Below are 16,545 nucleotides of genomic sequence, written 5' to 3' on the forward strand. Positions count from 1 at the left end.
GAAGAGTTTTTTTTGCTCTAACTTGGCTCTGATGGTGCTTCATACTTAGTTCACCTCCATTATGTCATTATATCTGTTTAAGTTCAGCACTTTTTTATCCAGGGCTATCTTGGAGATGAGAGGGCCTTCATTGCCACTCAGGGTCCAATGATCAACACGGTGAATGACTTCTGGCAGATGGCCTGGCAAGAGGACTGCCCTGTCATTGTCATGATTACTAAATTGAAAGAGAAAAATGAAGTAATTTCAATTCAAAAGATCTATAATGCTCTTAGTATGACTAAATAGACTGTGCATGTGCAAAGAGTGTGTTTTACTGTTTCAGAAATGTGTTCTGTACTGGCCTGAGAAGAGGGGGATCTATGGGAAAGTGGAGGTCTTCGTTAATAATGTTAAGGAATGTGACCACTATATAATCCGCTCCCTTATACTAAAGGTATTTGCATTATAAGTAAAAGTAATAATCTAAAAGAAATACTATTGTCAGATACTCTAATGGATCATATGTTTTGATTCCCTCAGCAAGGAGGCCAGAGTCGTAAAGTGCAGCACTACTGGTATACCTCATGGCCGGACCATAAGACCCCAGAGAGCGCTGGACCCCTGCTGCAGTTAGTTAATGATGTTGAGCAGGACAGGAGGGGCTTTACATCCTGTGGGCCGATTATTGTACACTGCAGGTACAGGAGCTCATCAGCAAAACATTAAAAAGTGTCTACTGGTTGATGCACTGTATATAAAATATAATTCATGTGTTATTGTGAAAAACTATTATACACAGTAGTATAATAGTTAATAGTTATAACTATGATAAAACTACTATAATCCAGTGCTTTGTAAAAAAAAAGTGCTTGAAAACCATTTAACTTACCTTTGAATTTTTGCAGTGCTGGAATTGGTCGGACAGGGTGTTTCATGGCTACAACAATTGGTTGTCGTCAGTTGGAGCTGGAGGGAGTTGTGGATGTGCTGGGAATTGTGTGCCAACTTAGGACAGACAGGTACAACTGTTTCACTGTTTTTCAATTAAAATTTGTGACTGTTTCACTGTTTAGCAATTGAAATGTTAATGTATTTGGTCTTGGCGTACTAGATCTCCAATGTTGCTGAATACTGCTGTTGATTATTGCTGCTGCTGCAGAGCAAGTATGGACTTGCTACTGCTAATAGATACACAGACACACTACTGTGAGCATGTGAGATGTGCTGCTGCTGCAAAAATAGACATACATAAATCCCGTAGCAGATCTAGGCAGGTGGAGCTGGAGGAGGTGAAGGGTTAGAGAGAAAGGCTTACAGGCTGGTATTTTGGTTACACATTAAACTGTATCTTGCTTTTAACTCCACGTAAACCGTCACTGGATGGAAAGACTAAGAACATTACTTAACACATCCAATATTACAATAAATTAGGGGTGTGACGAGACGCTTATCTCACAAGAACGAGACGAGACGAGATTTTTGCACAATTTGTCAGAAATCCTCAATGACTAAATTCATGACTGGAAAAATAGTATGCAGGTGCATTTAGCAATTTTTTAACTAATAATCTTCTAATGCATGTCATTTCAGGTCTACTTTATGAGTATGAATTATCAAATGCATTAAAAGAAAACAATATACAAGCACTGTAAAAGGTTTTTATTGACTGGCTTTTCTCCTGTTTGATTTCACGAGTCTCTTCAGACCTTACTGTACATTTAAGAGCTTTCAGAACTTCTGATTGAGGCTGTGTGTGACCTAACTGAACTCATTGAAGTCTGAAGTGCAAACAATAAGTGCAAGTGCAACTATAATCAAAGTTAGCACACAGACTCTTTATAATTGTTTTGAAATTGCTGTTTTATTTTGCACCAGCAGTTGTAGGGTTAACATGGCGAGTTCGGAAAAGGTAGAGAGAAACGAGGCTGGTGTGTTTGTCTCTGTTGTTCTTGTGTTCCGATTTAAGTTCAGAAACAGAGCCTCCCATGTCTGTTGTCCTTAAGACATTACAGTGCTCTCTAAATATTCGAAGTGCAAACAGAGACCATAGCCGCAAATAAACAGTCCAGAGATGGGTATTGGGAGACGGACAATGAAGCCTAATTTGTGCGCAATGCACATCAGGGAGCTTGTGTTTTACTTTCAAATTGGTGATCGCGCGTGTATAGGGAGCAGCGGTGCTGAGCATGCATTTTACAAGATAAGACATTTATCAGACGTTTAGTCTATGTTGGGCAACGAATCCTCCGCCATCGTCACGCGAACAGTGAACTGTGATTCGTGCTGCACTGATTGCAACGGCAACTTGTGCTGGATGAGCAGAGCAGACTTTTACATTCGTTTAATGGTTAATATTTATTATAAAAACAGCAAAACGATAGTTTAGGCGAATGTGAGTGTACAGTAGCGGTGGAAAATTGTATTGTAATCTCACCCTCACGCTCAGTCATGGCGAGATCGCGAGACAGCTTTTCGCTCAACGGGAAATCTCGTCATATTTTAGTCTCACGAGATCTCGTCACACCCCTACTATAAATGCAGTATAATAAATGGTAAGAGCAAGAATTTCCAGTATTTTCACTGTGAATAGAGGGAAAACTGTGTCTTAGTCTTTTCAGATTATGCTGCTTACATTACACAGGAATATTTCAATATCAACATTAACATATTCCAACTGTTTGGGGAAAAACACTGGATCCAGTCACGAATGCACATTCATAGTTTATTGTAAATAAACAGGAAAAATAAGCAAGACAGGGTGGTCAGATGTAGTCATGCAGAGATAGCAGCAGGCCTTGGCAGCGAGGAGACTGCAATGATGTCAGTCAATATCCTGAAACAGCAAGGCAGCCAGTAATCCACACTCGAACAGGAAGCAAACACATAGGAACAGAAGACTCGAGAGAATTCTGACAGAACAGAATGGCAAGACATGAGCACAAGAACGATCTGACAAGGAACACAGCAAACACAAGACTAGATATGGGTGACAATAACGAGCTGCAAGTACGGTTAGTCTGATTAGCTTGTCAGCACAGTTAGTAGCTAGGCAATGCTGACGAGCAATCAAACCAGTGACGGAAATACAACAAAGCCATGTCAGAATGTGTACACAGACCCGTGAACCGTGTGTAAGACTCCTCCTGCAATGACTCTCCAAGCCACTAGCCAACACTGTCTGATTCCTCTTGCAATGACACTCCAAGCCACCAGGGAGAGCTGTCTGCTCCTTGCTGCAATTACTCTCCCAGCCACTAGGTGGAACCACCTGCTGTGAACTCTTTAGTTATGACTGCTAATCAAGTTAATGTGTTCCACCTGTATTTTTGCTGTCACAATTGACTGACATAAAGTATCGAAGGTGGGTCTAGAACCCAGGTCTCCGGGTTCTAAAAAAGCTATTTTTCTACCTCTGGTCTACTGGGGAAGACAGTTTGTAGAAGACCCATGTGCAGAAGCAAAAGCAAACTAGGAGGCTCAGATAACTCAAAAGTAGGCAGTCTTTACTTGATTGCAGTTCACAAATTCAAACAAACAAGCCGTCATAGCTTCACAAAACAAAACATAAAGTAGGCCCAATGGCAACAGAGAAACAGCACTTAACTCTTCTAGAACTCAGGAAATCCATAGATGGTAGGCTCAAGACTGAACACAGCTCAATGAAAACTGCCAACTTAAATAGGGCAAAATACAGGTGGAACACATTAACTTGATTAGCAGTCATAACCAAAGAGTTCACAGCAGGTGGTTCCACCTAGTGGCTTGGAGTGTCATTGCAAGAGGAATCAGACAGTGTTCCCTGGTGGCTTGGAGTGTCATTGCAAGAGGAATCAGACAGTGTTCCCTAGTGGCTTGGAGAGTCATTGCAGGAGGAGTCTTACACCGTGACAATACTCCTCCCCCTAAGAGCGCCTCCTGGCATTCCCAGGGGAAATTGCCTGGCGATTGTAATCATCGAAAAGGTAGAGATCCAATGTGATCCAAATGTCTGTTGCAGGAACCCAACTCCTCTCCTCCGTGCCGTAACCCTCACAGTCCACCAAGTACTGGAACCCGCGCCCCCTCCGCCTTGAATCCAGAATACGATTGACCGAATAAGCAGGTTTCCCATCTACGATTTGTAGTAGTGGGGTAACTGGGGCAGGTGGATTAATGGTAGAATGAAAAACGCAAATAAAAATGGGGTTTCATTTAGAAACATGAAAGAGAGGATGACTTCTGTATGCCGGAGGATGATTGAGCTGGACTGCCACTGGAGTAAGAATATTGGTGACAGTAAATGGGCTAATGAATTTAGGAGCAAGTTTATTACAGACGGTGCACAATGTGGGAACAAGGTCTCGAAGGAAATGACAGCGATTGAAGGAGTCCAGCAGGGGGTTGTTTGGAAGTCTTACAACTGGCACAAACCGTGCAAGCCAAATCAAAACGACGTATGTTGCGAGTCATAGCTTGCCACCAGAACCCTTGCTTTATGAGAAACATGGTATGACTCACCCCCGGATGACAAGCCACCTTAGAACAATGACCCCATCGAATTACGTCGGACCATAAACTCTCAGGCGCGAACAAACTATTTAGTGGGCACCCGGGCGGAGGCGTTACCCCATGTAAGGCAGCGCAGACCTTCGACTCAATCTCCCAAGTTACCATTGAAGCCACAAATCTCTGTGGAAGGATGGGCTCGGGAGAATGCAGGCTTTCAGATTGGTCAAAAACACGGGACAACATGTCGGGTTTGGTGTTTTTGGAACCCGGACGGTAGGAAATGGAAAAATCTAAATGACTGAAAAAATAGCTCACCTGGCCTGCCTAGAGTTGCCTAGATCTGATGTACTCGAGGTTCTTATGATCGGTCCTGAACGTCTTGGTGGAGGTCAAGGTGATCAGAGACTGAGATTTACCAAACACTGGTAAAATTGGCAAAGTCCAGAAACCTCTGCAGTGCCTGTGGTAATTAAAAGCAATCTTCCACTAACCCCCTCCCTGATGTGGAGCAAATGGTAGGCGTTACGAAGGTCCAACTTTTTGAAAAAATAAGCCCCTGCAATTTCTCGAAGGCCAAAGACATCAGCGGCAAATGATCGGTATCATTTACCGTGATGCTGTTCAGTCCTCGATAATCAATACAAGGATGCAGGGAACCGTCGAAGAGAAACAGCTCGAGACTTACTGAACACTTCATTCAGGTAAAGTACTCACTGGGCACGTTAGACAGGTATGCATGTTCATCCTGCAACACAGAAAAAGACACAGAAGAACACGCAGACACCCAAGCAAGAAGCATGACAATATTTGCTCTATGACAAGACAGTGTTCAGATTTTTTTTTTTCCAGGGGTAAGGATACTTAATGTATCAAATAATGAGACTAAGTTTGATACTTGCATGTCTCGCCCATTTGAATTAATCTGTCCTGATGCAATTTGTTGAGGCTCCAGTTGATCTTTGCTGATGTTGTCTTGATGAGAGAGAACCAGTGTGAGTCAGAGGATCTTTGGTGAATGGAAAGGCAAGGGCTGCAGCCTGCTGCAAGCTTGGGGGTCCTTGGGGCCTTCTAGTTCAGCATCATCTTCACCTTAGGACTTCTCAGGAAGGACCACGAGAGTAAGAGAAGAGTAAGAGGGGGGTGATCTTGTGATCAGTGATTTTTAAAGCGTGAAGATGTCACACCCTCTGGAGGTGTGTGAGCCAATATGAAGTTGTCCCTTTGGAGGGAGTTTTTACGACCCATTTGTGTTCTAGCAGGGCATTTGAATGTGTAATTTCATTGGGTGTTTAAGAAAAGAATCTTCACAATTCTTATAATACTAATGTGTCATAATACAAATAATATAATACAAAGTTAGCAAAATGTAAATGTAAATTAACAAATGGGGGACGTAGATTGGAGTTTATAGAGACCAAACATGCCACACATATGATTTTGGTTACCCATGGTATGCAAAGTCTGAAACATTAACCCTTTTCTTGTAAAGAGTTTACAAGAAAACGTAGGCCAAACCTCATAAAAGGAAAATCATGAGATGGGAAAATTAGATACATAATTATGCATTTCTCAAGTGGATATATATAGAATATATAGGATTAACAGGGTTAATTTCTCCTTCTCTTCACAAATTAAGTGAGAGTCACAACTCTCTGGAAATTCCTTTGGGGTCGTAAAACTTGTTATGAGTCTTAATGGCCCTCATTTATCATTCTTGCGTAGAAACGGGCGTATATGTTGGCATAAGATTATGCTTACTCTCCTCTCACCGCCTGATTTATGAAGCTGTGCGTACCTTTGAAATTCAGGTGTACGCAATACCTGCCCTTGATAAATCCCGCGGCTGAAAACGATCGTCATTAGAATAACACGCCCCTATATATTCAAGTCTCCGCTTCCCCCATGCCCTCATTTTACGCCATGGACACACGGAAGACGGCAAAGAAGAGAAACTTCTCTGACGTAGTGCTGCGTTTACAGCACGTCTTTTGAATTAGCATTCAATTTCGAATCACGTCACATGTATTGGGGTGTACAATAGTGATGATGATGATGTGATGTGGAGTACCATTCATTCACATTAATAATTGCATGACAATTTGTAATATTCTTATTATTATTAGTATGATTTGTATTATTAATGACGCTTATTGTTATTTAGAAGAAGAATGTCATTATTATTATTTGTATTATTATTATTATTTAAAAGAAGAAGAATGTATTTTTTATTATTTTGTCAGTCTGAATTATTTTTTGGTCATTGAAAGCCTTTCGTTACCGAACCCAGTCCGTGCGCAACTGCCGGGCCAAAACGTCAGGGTAAAGCGCACAGGCTCGCAACTGAAGGAATACATATGCTTATAAATCAAAAGCTTTGGTAAAGTCACACAAATTAAACATTGAAGTCCATGTTGCACAAAAATAAACACTGAAGTTTATAATTACTATGTTGTTGTTGTTGGTCATAATATATCATATCTTTTAGTTTGTCAGTGCGTTTTGTGGTGTTAGGAATTGTTTTTCTGCGCATTTCCGCACTAACTCAAAACGTGCGTACACCACCTCCTGAGCTGGCGTAGGATTTGAGCGTGCCGTACGCCAACGTCCATATTGATAAATCTCAAAGTCACGTGGTTTTGGGTGTACGCCAGGTGTACGCTGGAAATTTGGTGTATGCACTTTTGATAAATGAGGGCCAATGTGTCCTGCAACAGGACACCAGGTTCTGCCAGTGGGTAAGCTTTATTTGTGATGTTAGTTGGGGGAGTTTCATAGGCCTTTGTTGGGAGAGTGAGTTTGCTGGATTATTCATTAAATATAATGAATAGTTAGTGCGTGTCTGATTGGTCCAGACGCTACAACAGGAACAGAAGACTCGAGAGAATACTGACAGAACAGAACGGCAAGACATGAGCACAAAAATGATCTGACAAAGAACACAGCAAACAAGGCGACAATAACGAGCTGCAGGTGGTGATTAGCTCGTCAGCACAGTTGGTAGCTAGGCAACTCTGATGAGCAATCAGACCAGTGACAAAAACACAACAATGACATGTCAGAATGAACACAGACCCGTGAACCCATGACACCAACATGAAAATGTCTTTTTGAAATAAAAACTTTTACTAATTATGGGCATAATTCAAATTCAAAATTGCTTTATTGGCATGACTGTACATAATACAATATTGTCAAAGCTTGGAATACATAGAATAATAATAAAGACATCAAAATAATCAAATATTATAACATAACTTAAATTTAAATGTACATCTTAAATTGTAAAAATTAACAGTATAACAAATTAGAATATGTGTAAACATTTGATACCACAGTGTTTTAACATATACAAACACACACATTACTGAGGGTCACTGTGGTGGACAGTGGGAAACACACTGAGGTCAGACACAATACACACATTACACACACATCCACCTGCTGTCTCTCAGGCTGTGGCACATACACACGTATCTGGCAGTCAGTGCTGCTGTCTGTCCCTCTCCTAATATGATCTATATCTGTTCTATTTCAGTTATGGCTGTAAAGTTCTTTATTAAGTTAGTTACTTTGTTTAAGTAGAGGTCTCTGATTGAAGTGTATTTTTGACAGTGAAGGAGGAAGTGTGTCTCTGTCTCGATCTCTCCTGTCCTACACTGAACACACACCCTTTGCTCTCGGGGTAACCAGCTCTTTCTGTGTCTGCCGGTCTCGATGGCTAGACTGTGTTCACTCAGCCTGTACTTGCTCAGGATCCGTCTCTGCTTTGTGTCTCTGACACTCTGGAGATATTCTTCCAATTCATCATTTGATTTCAGAGTTCGATAGAATTGTAATTTACTTTGTGTTTTAGTTTCCTGATCCCAATGTTCCAAATATGTATTTTTAGACTGTTTGATATTGATAATTTGGTTTATTCTGATGTTTTGTGTGAGAAGCAGTGCTGGTCTGAGACTGGTTAGTGTTAGTCGGGTTAGTAAGTCTCAGAACCAGCTGACTGAGGGGACTCTTTTTGGGGTTCAGTTCTTGGGTTTGTAATGCTTTAAAATGTAGCGATTCTGTGGGACTTGATTTTAGATGCATCCAGAATTTGAGGGATCTTTTTTGCATATTAACAATCAATGGGAATCGGCCTAACTCTGCCCTACATGCATTATTGGGTGTTTTCCTTTGTAATTTTAGAATAATTTTGCAGAATTCTGTGTAGGGCTTCTGTTGAATGTCTGTCCCCTCTAGTGTAGCTCTGATCACTGAGTGGACCCCAAACCCAACATGACATCATGACTTTGCGTAAACATACACGCCACTTTCAAGTCAAGTGGCGTGTTATCTATACGCATTTTGAGCTATCCGCGTGTATGTCCACGCCGAAATCTTTTGCGTGTATGTCTACACCATTAAATGTCTGAGTGATTCCGCGTGTATGTGTACGCCGTTAAATGTCCGAACGAAACGAAGCAAAATCTATATCTACATCTGTGGAGCGATATTTCTTTTCCTAGGATGGTAGGAGAACACTCATAAATGGTATTAACCCCAGTGACGGGTAGGTTTAGGGACGGGGTTGGGGTAGGTCATATATTTATATATACATAATACAGTAATATAACGTTAAGTCAAAGGCGTTGATAAACACGCTGAAAAGCGATTATGCGTGTTGATAGCACGCCAAAAATGGAAATACGAATTGGCGTGTCATACATACGCCATTTCATGAGATCAGTCTGCCAAACCGCACTTCCATACAGCGCAATGGACTGAATTACACTATTAAAGATTTACATTTTTTCCAGATTGGAATCAGTAATTCAATGTTTTGGATTTTTTTCCTTAATGGCGTATAGAGCTCTTCGAGCTTTATCTTGAGAGCATTTACTGCCATACTGAAACTCCCAGATGCAGTGATGACCAGGCCTAGCTAAGTGTACTGCATCGTGTGCTCTAGAGAGGTGCTGCCTAGACTGAACTGATATCTGTGTTCCTCACATCTGGGCTTCTTCGAAAAGACCATGATGTTGGTGTTTGTGAGGTTGACTGCCAGGGCCCAGTTCTCCAGCAGGTCCAGGTGCTGCTGTAGTCCCTGTGCAGTGGGTGACAGCAGCACCAGGTCGTCTGCATACAGCAAGAGCTTGATGCTTTTGCCTTGTAGAGTCTAGGGCCTGTAGACTGTTCCAACTGCACCGCTAGTTCATTCAGTAAATCTTGAACAGCGTTGGACTCAGGCTACAGCCCTGCCACACTCCTCTTTTCTGGGTGAAGAATTCTGTATGTTTGTTGCCAATTCGTATTGCATATTTGTTGTACGAATACATTGATTTTATAATGTCATAAACATTACCCCCTACACCACTTTGTAAAAGTTTGTAATATAATCCGTTGTGCCAAATAGAATCAAATGCTTTTTTTTAAATCGACAAAGCATGCAAATATCTTTCCGTTTTTGGTCTGTTTTTACGTGTTAATTGATTAGGGTGTGTAGGGTGTGAATGTGGTCAGTCCTTCTGTGATTTCGAACAAAGCCAATCTGACTTGGGCTCAGGACATCTTTGTTTCTGTAAGATTACCACAAGATAGAATTTTTCAAACAAGAATATAGTCTTCATAAAATAATGTTTAATATAAAATCTTTGGTATCACTCTTTGGAAAAACAAATGCCATAAAAACGACCTTTTCTTTCAGTAGCAAAAACAATAATATGGCATTTATCAGTATAACAATGTACCTGACAAAACAAGATTTTCATAAAATTGAGACTCGCCTGTAATCGTGTGGTGTTTTTTTTCCGCAGGGGTGGTATGATCCAGACTGAGGAACAATATGAATTTGTGCATCATGCCTTGAGTCTCTATGAAAGCCGCCTTCCTGCAGAGCCTGGACAATGAATTTTAACTACTAGAGGAGCTTCAGTTTTCATACCAAGAGATCTGCTATTGCCATGAAATTTCTAAATCACGAGAGAAGGCGCCAGATCGTGTTTGTGAAGAAGGATTTTTGAGCTTGTCAAGGCAAGGGTTGCACACATCTGATGTTGTCTGGAAGCCGGTGTTGTCGGCAAATGTATTTGTTGTCAACTTTTCGATAGCCTCTGTCATGCTTTTCAAGGCTGTCAAATGGTTTTGCCACTAGTGTTAAAGTGTATCAGTGTCATTGTACAAGATATAGTTCCACTAAATAATGCTTTTTTTGAACACAATATACACAGCATAAAGACTATATCAGTTTTCCTTAATTTTTTCCTGATTATAGGTTTCAAAACCGTGGGCATTTTAAAATTACTTAATTGTCTTTATGCTGCAGAATAAATGAGGTATTAATATTCTGTGTATAATAGTATGATCATGTTTCATCAGAATTTTTTCATTTTTTTTACCTATTTGTTAACAGTTTATGAGCATATTCTTATGCTGATGCAGAACACAATTTTGAAATATTCTGTTTCCTGTGTTGCTGCTGCTGAATCTACAGCTGCGATTTCAAAGTCTGAATTGAATTTTATGAGAGAGAAAGACTAGATGACTCAACATTTATATTGCGGTGTCATCGCTGTAATGCACACAACAACAAACCAACAGCAAAACTATCTTATGAGCGGGTTCTTTTAAATAACAAACAAATATGGAATTCATGATTTTTCGGTTTACAGACAATCTATCAATCGGTCTAGAGACTTACTAAATCTGTCACCGATCCTTACGGAACCAAAATTATTAAGTGGATTAAAATGTAATATAAAAAAATCCTTATTATTAGGGAAAATAATCATAATAAAATTAATAAATAAAAGCAAATACATTTGAGGAAATGATGTAATTATATAATATAGCTAAAATTTAGGAGATTGTATTTGTATCTAGTGGTAATATTATTCTAGTGTCTTATTAAATATTAATGTTTGAATATTTTCCCCCAAATGCATACATTTGTTGTGTATTTTAGGGTTTCATGTATCCCGGGACCACATGCGTTTTGCTGCTAATACTGCAATTGTTTATGGCTTTAGGAATTAAATATGTTGTATGAGAGTGAATATTTCTAAGACATTTATTTTCTATTGTATTTATTATTAAAAAAATTATTGTTATTATAACCTGATACTTTTATAAACTATGGTTATTGTCATTGTGCACTGTTACGCAATATATTTTCCACTATGTGGGCTTAATGTTAGGCAGTCAGTGACTTTTTCCTATTTATCCTTAATGATGATGAATGTGAATACTCTCAATAATAAACAATCCATCATAACCACAATTACAGTATTGTAATCTGCACATATGGATGCCTCAGACAGTGAGGGTAGCAGTATAAGCAACCCAAACTGATGATCTGAGCTGTTTTTATATGAATCTTTGGTTGTGGTAGAATTAATTAGTCTCGTATAATGGGATGTATATTATAAATGCATAACTTGGTCCCGATAATCCTTTAGAAGTTATTTGTCAGTGCTATACTACTATACTTTCCACTTATAGTGTGTGTTTGGTCCTATAACAATGTTAAACCCTCACCTAAAGCCATAATATCTCATGTTTACATTTTTGGCACTGCAAGTTATGTTTTATATATGTTAAAATATGCTTATTCTGTTATTAAAACCTGTCATGTGAAGAAGTGTTTTTGTGAATAAATAAATAAGTGAAACTGCCAAGTCAGAAAGCATACAGAAACTATGATTCTGACGTTATGGTCATTACTGCCAATAAATTAACCCTGTTATCATGTCTGGATCAGGGTTTTGTTCCTTTTTTTTCTAAGACTCTTCTTTCAATGTTCATTTCATTCCATTGTGTACAGTTCCTTTTCCTTAGCTGCCTAGGTTTTTAATGCTTTTATGAAGAAAAAGTTGATACTTTTGAGTGTGTAGCAGAAGAGAAGGCAATCATAAGGCTTGAAGCTTACGTTGCTATTTTGAACCAATAATCGGAACAAAAAGCAGTTGAAGGATGACGTGCATTCATTTGTTTATCTGACTCCAATATAATGAATCTGACTCCATTAAAGTTGTAGTTATTCTTAAACCTCTTATTCTGGTAAAAGTCTTTCTTAGAACTGATAGGAAAGTGTAGGATTTAACCTGAACGTTTAGATTGGAAAGTTAGTCACTTTAGCTTTCAACATTATCAGTGGTAAAATGAAAGATTCTCAAAGCCTTTAAAGCAGGCAAAGTGGTGTGCAAGAGTGGCAAGGTAAAAGCCTTTCTCCAAGATCAACAGTACCTTTCCTTCTTATACCCCAAGTAAAGCATTGTTATGAGTGAGGACTGTTAGGACAGTGACTGTTAGGAATTGAGTGATGAATCCCTTGCATCAGATACTGTACAGCATACTGTGAAGAGGAAGAAGGCCATTGTCCCATGTTTAATTCACATGTATAACTTATGTAATCTGCAATTACCCTGCCTCATTGGCTGACGTATTTAGCAAATATATTATGTATAATGCTTTATTTATTTATTTTATTTCCTGGAAAGGCCTTATATGGGCAATGATATAACTGCTACATATGTATTTTATTTATAATACAATGAATACAACATTTGTATGATGTTTTATAGTATTTACCCGGTAGTACTGTGAGTGTTGCAGAGTTATATGTGTGTGCAAATGCAGAAGCTGCTGTACAGTATAACTGTCCCAGCTGCTTAGAACTGATGAGTTGCAAAAAATAAAGGAGGGATCATAATTGCAAAATACCCAGGGAAGGATATAATGTATATCAAGAATCAAACAAAGAAACATGGAGAAAAAAAACAGCCAAAAGATCAGAAACTCTTTCCAAACATATATTGATATATAGACAATATTTTCATAAACATATGCCAAACAATAACACCAGCCAAGCAAACAATCCCAAATAGCAACCGTAGGCGATCAGAAGAGGATTCTGGAGAATGAGTTAATGGTAGATACGTCAAAAGTCAATTTCCTCAGGATGAGATCAGACTTGTTTGTAGTTTTTAAGAGATCATATAGATGTCTTTCCAACAGAAAAGTTATTTTCATTCCTTGGCTAATGGCATTACTGCCTCCAAAGGGAATCAAGGAATTAAGTCCTCTGGTAAGTGATCTAGGAGTAACATAACAGCACAAAAATCATATTTGGGTAGCAAACAAACAGTTTCCCAAACCAAGAATAGCAGCAAACAGCATGTGGCAAATCACACTGGATATAATACTTCTTCTACTACTTTCCCTTTTTATAACAAACATGGGGTGCTACTAGTGTGGCTAGGATGAACATAGCCCCCAGAAAAGATAGTATGCCTTGTAACAGGCTGTAACTGTTACAACAGTTACATTTGAGTTCAAAGAGATAAGGATGAAACCGCTCCACATATCACTCTGCAGATTACTTATTTATGCTCAAAGTAGAGAAGAAAACATGTATTAGAGCAACTTTATAACCATTATGTGTTGCATGTGACCATGGAGGAAAATGCAGACAAGAGGAGAAGAGCTTGCCAAATGTGGAGGAGAACACATAAAACAGTTATTTTTTAAAGAAGGGCATTCCCAGTCTGGTTGACCTCATTTGGGGAGGTCACTAATCTATTTTAAACAGTCTTTGTGCAGTTTACAGACACTATTCAATAACGCGATTAGAACAAAGCAATTAAGAATAAATAACTTACTACATCAGCTGAATCCGTGCTCCTCGAAATGAAACTACGAGCACTTCTGAGGTAACTTTTCCAGAATTATTACGATAGTATTATTCCTCACAGCGCAGCAAGACGAGGTAAAGTACAAGATTCTTATTAAACTGGATGTTTTATCCAGCTGATGTGGGCGTTGGCATGGCTTGCCTCAACATTTGCGTTTGAATAGCGTGCGCTCTCCGTGGGCGTGGTCACATTAACACGTAATACGCTATAATTAGCTGAAAGGAAAAAGACTGACATCTCTCTCTTTTCGTACAGATTACATAAACTGAGAATATTTGTTTTTTATATAAATTACTTCATAACGAAAAATCTTTCGTGCCTGTGTGACAAGTATTCACTGAGTTACAGTTCATTTTCGGACGCGTTTCAGAATGGACAGAATGGACAAAATTCGCATTATGTTTATTTTTCTTTATTTGACAAAAAGCAGAACACTTTGTTTTTATTGTGAGTATCCACAAAAAAATAGACACTTAACAGGATCTAATGATGTATAAAACTTATATGTAAGATCAGAATAGTAATTTGAGTCTCTTTTCCACTGATAAGGAAAAAACTGAGCTCATCGCGCCGGCGCGATAGCCGACCCCAGAGGGTTAATATTCTTGGGGGGGCCTAATTATGACATCCAATAAAATTTTCTATAGGACAACAACCAACTATTGCTACAACAGTTTCACGGCGATTTCAATATCCTAACTTCAATTAGCCTATTGCCCAATCATATTTCGGCTACTGAAGATATCATGTTACAGTTATAGCCTTGGTTTGCATTGTTCCGTGAACACAGCATGCTATAAGCCAACTTCCTATAATAACAGCCTAATAGTCAAAAATCTCAAGTTAAGTATTACATCAACCATGCATAATCAACTATGACACACACTCACACAGATATCAGTGTCAAATGCATAATTTACACCACGGCTGGTGCAACTTAAGAAGAGTAATAAAAACAACTGTCCTACTCACGTTCTTAATACAGCTGAAGTCGACGTTTTTGGGAGTGGAATCTCCTCATGAGTTTCTCTTTCCATTCGTTTCTGAATCTCCTGGTTGTTTCATTTACATTGTTGCACAGACCACCAACACAGATGTCTAGTTTCTACACGCTATGTGCGTTCTTTTATTTCTCTTCTGAACAGTTGCACTTGCCTTACTCATTGCATTAGTGCCCCCTAGTGGCACTCATCAGTACATCTTTCTTTTTTTTCCTTTTTTTTCTCTCTCTACATATTCCAATGTAACAGTCAAATAATAGAATAAACAAAAATTCTTTCAGAAAACTTTCTGTTGTTTTTTTATTTATTTTGTTTTCACAACATTTTAACTATTTAACAATGTGTTACATATCAACACTCTTCAATGAGTCTTTTGGGCTTAACAATTATTCTCCTTGGCCTCACTGGTTTTTCTGTGAGATGAGATGACGATAGCGTACTATCTGCAAAGCTTTTCTTCTGGGTACTTTTCTGCCCAACATCTCTCTCATTGCAATGTTCATTTGAAGCCAAAGAATTGCTCCCATCATCCACATTGAATTCTGTTTTTGGAATTTTCAAAAACGGGCTTAAAAAGGCAAAAAAGTGAAACCACCCTCCAGAGTGGAAATCTTAAAAACGCTCCACCGTCGCGTTCCCGTCTAAACGGTAAAAACGCAAATCTGCTCACGGTGGCTCTCGTTGCGTACGCGTTTACGTCACATGCATGCGCCAGTACTGGAAAATAACAACCAACATGTCAGATTATTTCCATACGTCGGACCTTCAATTTGACCTAGCAGCTCTGAAAAACATACAAGAGTCTTTTCGACAGTTGTACAAAATATTCTAAGATATGGTGTTGTTGTGTGGCAGTGCTTCACATTGCCACCTAGCTGCCTGGAGTGCATACTACATCGAATTTCACACACTTTTGCGTCACCATATGCACGCGGATTTCCCAACCATAACGCTCGTCTAAACGCAGAATAAAAAGTGATAACGCAACGCCACTTTTGCGTTTTTTCTTCAGATCGTTTCCGTGTAAACATAGCCTAAGTCTTTCGTCTTGTGTTTGTCAGATCGTTGTTGGATGTTCCCTTGTGCGGTGTCGGATCCTTCCTCGTGTTCCTGTGGTTTCATCATTTCCCATTCTGAATTTCACCGTTCCGGTTTGCCACCTGAGTTCCAGCATCATTGATCATCCCACTACATTTCCTGGTTTATTCATCTCTTCCATCATCACTGGAGGATCGGGTTGTCCACTTGCCTGCCTGCCTGTGCTACCATTGAGGTTTCCCTGTGTCTCACCCACTACTGCTGAGACTTCCTGAGACCATCTATCAACCTGCTGTTTATTGAATCAATAAACCAGTTTTAGTTGCTATTGTCTCTTCTGTCCTCATTCCCGTGACAGAACGATCTGACCA

The 16,545-nt window shown here is 39.3% G+C and overlaps 1 protein-coding gene across 2 annotated transcripts in view; it reads left to right on the top strand.

Annotated features, from left to right (window-relative positions):
• The window catches only part of ptprr (protein tyrosine phosphatase receptor type R), a 47,804-nt gene extending 37,113 nt beyond the window's left edge, over positions 1-10,691 (top strand). For both annotated transcript variants that reach the window (XM_056260346.1, XM_056260345.1), the window contains exons 9-13: positions 103-240; positions 326-436; positions 523-680; positions 888-1,001; positions 10,260-10,691. In XM_056260346.1, the coding sequence (XP_056116321.1) occupies positions 103-240; positions 326-436; positions 523-680; positions 888-1,001; positions 10,260-10,353 (615 nt within the window). In that variant the 3' untranslated portion in view covers positions 10,354-10,691. The remainder of the gene's footprint in view (positions 1-102; positions 241-325; positions 437-522; positions 681-887; positions 1,002-10,259) is intronic.
• The last annotated feature ends 5,854 nt before the right edge of the window (positions 10,692-16,545 follow it).

The sequence above is a fragment of the Rhinichthys klamathensis genome, unplaced genomic scaffold (genome assembly GCF_029890125.1).
Source record: "Rhinichthys klamathensis goyatoka isolate OS25496 unplaced genomic scaffold, OSU_Roscu_1.1 h1tg000176l_1, whole genome shotgun sequence".
NCBI classification, from domain to species: Eukaryota; Metazoa; Chordata; class Actinopteri; order Cypriniformes; family Leuciscidae; genus Rhinichthys; species Rhinichthys klamathensis.